The sequence below is a fragment of the Leiobunum rupestre genome, chromosome 10 (genome assembly GCF_980474605.1).
Source record: "Leiobunum rupestre chromosome 10, qqLeiRupe1.1.hap1, whole genome shotgun sequence".
NCBI lineage: Eukaryota > Metazoa > Arthropoda > Arachnida > Opiliones > Sclerosomatidae > Leiobunum > Leiobunum rupestre.
Window position 1 is genome coordinate 2,892,236 of NC_143393.1, and position 4,944 is coordinate 2,897,179.

General features: G+C 36.8%; 1 protein-coding gene across 1 annotated transcript; it reads right to left on the bottom strand.

The window, feature by feature from the left end:
• Positions 1 to 315: 315 nt before the first annotated feature.
• On the bottom strand, positions 316 to 2,385 carry LOC149923354 (uncharacterized). Its single transcript, XM_090161593.1, has one exon. It carries the CDS (start codon positions 2,383 to 2,385, stop codon positions 376 to 378), a length of 2,010 nt encoding a protein of 669 aa, XP_090017719.1. The 3' UTR covers positions 316 to 375.
• Between the last annotated feature and the right edge of the window lie 2,559 nt (positions 2,386 to 4,944).

Sequence of the window (4,944 nt, forward strand, 5' to 3'; positions counted from 1 at the left end):
GAACACTAAATGCAACACGACTTTCTTCATTAAAAGCAATTAAATTTTTTTTATTGTTTCAGGACTTTGGTGATGCGTCAGATATGCATTAAAAGGAAAAAATGTAAATGTTACGATATTAGGATTTAATTTTCATACATTAGCGGAAATGGCGGACAAGTTGAATTTGTTACTGAAATTCTAATTCTAAGAAATAAGAAAACGAAAACTAAAAAATGCTAAGAAAACCAGAACCATCATAAAAACACAAATTCAGTACAAATAAAATCAGTTCCTGACCTCAGCGCTAGCTCTGTACCCTGATGTAGTACACCATTACTGCTACGCTACTGAGAAGACTACGAGGATGATTTTATTATTTTCATTTCGTCTATTTCACCATCCGTGACTAAATTCAAGGTTAGCGGTGCCCGGGGAAAGTGCCAGATCGCGACCTTCAAAATATTCCCGATTAACGACTGACGGAATGGACAGTTGGTTGATGAAGTCCACCGGTTCCTGTTTGATGCGGGTGACGTCGAATTGGGGGCAATCCGTATTGAACTTCGTTTCGCCATGAATATCCTGGTACTCAATGAGTTCCGTGTCTGGTTCGCGTTTAATGACGAGGCAAGCGTTGGTTTTAATGGTGAGAACATTAATTCGTGCAGTCGTCAGACGGCGTAGTCGCACCGAGCAAGACTTGACGCTCGTATCGAGACAGCGAGTAAATTGTGACGCTCTCTGACCTGAAGCACCTCGGGTGACGCTGGTGAATGCATTGCGATCGGGTCGACAGCCTGGTAAGCCACGAGGACAGATCCGACTGTGTACTCTTAGATGTTGTTTCGTCGTGAATGTCTTCTCGCAATCAGGGCACCTGTGCGCCTTGTCTTGGGAATGACGAAATATTTCGTGACGTTTTAATTGGGGCATCTGTTTGCAACGGAAGCCGCACTTTGAACACGAGTAAGGCTTCGATTGTTTTATGAAACATGATCGAAATTCGTCGCTGCTGTGCTTTAGTTTGTGTGTTTTCAAGCCTGCTCTAAATGCAGTTGCGTAGCTACACTGATCGCATTTGAACGGTTTTTCACCAGTATGAGTGCGTACGTGACCCTTGAGTCCTATTTTCTCCGAACATGCGTAGCTACACCGATCACATTTGAAGGGTTTCTCGCCCGAATGTTTTCTTTTGTGGCGTATCAAGGAGCTATTTAAAGCGGTTGAGTAGGTACACTGATCACATATGTAACGTTTTTCGCCGGTGTGTTTTAATTGGTGTAGAGTTAGTCGATATTTTATTGCAGATGTGTAGGTGCACTGACCACATTTGTAGGGTTTTTCTCCGGTGTGCCTTCTTCGGTGATTGATCAGCGTCTCTTTCAATGCGCTTGCGTAGTTACACTGGTCACATTTGTACGGTTTCTCACCCGAATGTTTCCTTTTATGGATCATTACATGACTTTTACGCACGGAAGTGAACTTACACTCGTCGCATTTGTATAGTCCTTCGCCGGTGTGTTTTGTGTTGTGTATTTTTAAATCGGTTATTTGAGCACACTTGTAATTGCACAGATCGCACATATAGGGTTTTTCGACCGTGTGTGTTCTTTTGTGTTTATTTAGGTGCGGTTTTTGGGAAAATGAGTATCTACATTGATCACATTTGTAGGGTTTTTCACCCGTGTGTGTTCTTTTGTGTACGTTAAGGCGGTAATTTAGGGTACATGTGTAACTACATTGATCACATTTGTAGGGTTTTTCGCCCGTGTGTGTTCTTTGGTGCACTTTAAGGCTGCCTTTTTCTAAACACGAGTAACTACATTGATCGCATGTGTAGGGTTTGTCGCCCGTGTGTATTCTTTTGTGTATAGCTAAGTTGCATTTGTAATATGTTGTGTGATTGCACTGGTCGCATTTGAAGCGCTTCTTTAACGTGCCTTTTTTAGCGTGTGTTCTTTTGTGTTGTTTAAGGTTGCTACTTTGGGTACTTGAGTAACTACATTGATCGCATGTGTAGGGTTTTTCGCCGGTGTGTGTTCTTTTGTGCACTTTAAGTGTGCTTTTTTCGACACACGAGAAACTACATTGATCGCAAATGTAGGGTTTTTCGCCCGTGTGTTTTCTATTGTGAACTTTAAGGTAGCTTTTCAAGGTACATGTGAAACTACACAGATCGCATTTGTAGGGTTTTTCGCCCGTGTGTTTTCTTTTGTGGACTTTAATGGTGCTTTTTTGGCTACATGAGTAGCTACATTGATCACATTTGTAAGGTCTTTCGCCCGTGTGTGATCTTTTGTGTACCAATAGGTTGCTTTTGTAAAGACAGGTGTAATTGCACTGATCGCATTCGAAGCACTTCTTTTTAGACTGCGCTTTCTTTTGAGTACTCAGTTTCGACATTTTATTTTTTTAGCGTGATCCCACTCTAACTTTGTGTTTTTATTATTGTCAACTTTGATTTAGTTCCTTTGCCGTGAAAATGTGGCCATCTTTACTATCCGGGATTAGTTGCTGTAGAAATCCAATGAAGCTTTCCTAAATTAAAGAGAAAAAAAATCCTAATTAATACTGACGAAATATTTTGTGCAATCTTTTAAAATAGTGTTTGCTTATCAACACTAATAAAGAAAATAGTTTGAGTTACTAAATGGATCAGCAAATCTTAAACTGTCTGCTCCTATCTGACCATCAGTCTTTCTAAGCCATTGAAGAGGCGCTGGTGTGGGATGTGCCTACGTTAGCGGGTCAAATGTACTGCTCGGATTTGTTTTTTCATTAGTCACAAATTTTCCGATTTATTTAACAAAAGTTGCTCAAAAGAATATCATTTGAACTTATTTAATTTAAGCATTTATTTGGAAAAATTGCCATTTATTCAAATTATTATTATTATTAATTATTTTAGTTAAAGAAGATTATTTAAACATTTAATTCAACTTTTGGTTATTTAAATAAATATTACTTGAATATACCCGAGCTTATTGTATTCATGAATAAATATTAATCGAAATCGTCAAGTTGCCCACGTACGCTGCCATTTTAGTGGGTAGTAACTTGTTCCAGCGAAAAATACTTCAGCTAGGTCGTCGTCTTTTTATACAAACTTACGATTCGAAGATCGTTATTTTCGAAATATTTTAAATTTTCTTTTATATGAAAAAATGCATTTCATATTTATGAAAACAAACATTGAATCAATAATGTTTTATTTTTACCTAGGGAGAATGTCTATGTCGAGACGTTTTTGACGTTTCTCTCAATCCACCCGTTGGTCCCCCCAGTACGCTCCGCCGCTTAAAAATAAACCCCAAAATCCTGGTATTTCATTGGCTCGGTAATTATTACGTCACTCAACGCGATGGAATTAAACACAAGGGATGTTTGTTTCGCCCCTGCACGCCACGAGAGGTAAGGCGTTCAACGTGCCCGACGATTGTCGCGACATAATCATTCTTCCTATATATAAATAAAAACATAACCAACTTGGATCCAATTCTTAGTTAAAAGTGATATTAATTTAATAAAAAAGATTAATTTCATAAAATAAAGATAATAATTTCACAAAAAGTGATATTAATTTCATAAACATTGATATTATTTTAGTAAAAGCGATATTAATTATATAAAAGTGATATTAATTTCATAAAAAGCGATATTAATATCATATAAAATGATAGTAATATCCATAATGTCAATCAGGCATACGCGCTGTAAAACGAAAAGAACTGTCACCGCGAAAACAAACAAAAAAAACCGTCCCGTGTGACCCCCCTGAGAAGCAAAAAGTAACAAAACAAACCAGCAAAACTGAAGAAATAAAATGGTGAGTACCCAATTCCCCAAAACCTTCCTGGGTTTAGGGAAAGGTTAGAAAATTGCAAAGTTGTGTTTCGCGTACCCCACTTTACTCCAAAATGTAGTAAATCGTATTTGGTTAGGCTATCCGCAAATTCTTACGTATTCTATTATTAAAACTAGCTGAGTCAGGTAATGTTTAATTATTTATGACAATTAAGTGATTTTACTACGGAACAAAATGATTATTTGAAAATTCGCACATTCTTTCGCAGCCTTAAGCGGTTTAAAAAAGCGAGATTATTTTAAATTTACCCATAATTCCATATTAGGTTTTCTGTGTGACACGATAGCACTGGACATAAGCTAAACGATTAAGAGAAATCCATTATTAAAATGCCTCCCATTTTTCATGCTCGGTTTGATGACTTTGGTTCATTTACTTCTGATTCAACTAATTGAACAGAAGAAAATTGTATAGTGTGAGCGTAAAAATTGCCTCAATGGTTACATTTTTTTTTCTGTTCACACTATACAATTTTTCTTTATAACCAATACTTGTTTATAATTAAGTGGCCAAATTAATTGCATAGGTCGAATGGAACTTCCCCGTACAGCTAATTTTGCCACTTAATTGTACCCTGCTAATTGTAAACAACAAAATTGTCCAGTGTGAAGAGAAACACTTGTAATAATGATTCAAAAACGATTTATGTTCACAATATTCATTTTTCTTTCTTATAAGTAGTTTGATAGAATTAGGTGATCCAATTAATTGAATAGCGTGAAAGTGCTTTAGTGTGCCCTTGTATATATTTTTTTCAAGCGTATTAATATTTCCCGATTGAAACAGACAAAAAAAATTCCATTCTGAATTGGAATATCTCCCCTTTTCTCTTACCCTGTAACACCCTCCCTTGGATTTAAGTCCCCTTACTTGCATTAGTCGCAACTTTCAATCACCTTGGTGAATTCATTTCTTTGAGAAGGGTTGGGAAATGTGACTCCTAACGCTGGAAAAAAAATTGGAACTGTTTAGATAGTGAGCCAAGATTTGAAAATAAAAATCCTTGCAAATACCTCTTAAACAATAATAAACTGATATTATATCGTTCAAACACAATTTGTTATTCACATCGTGTATCCTACTTTACGAAAACATTA

Coding starts and splice junctions, on each gene's coding strand:
- LOC149923354 (XM_090161593.1), bottom strand. CDS start 2,385: ATGTCGAAACTGAGTACTCAAAAGAAAGCGCAGTCTAAAAAGAAGTGC.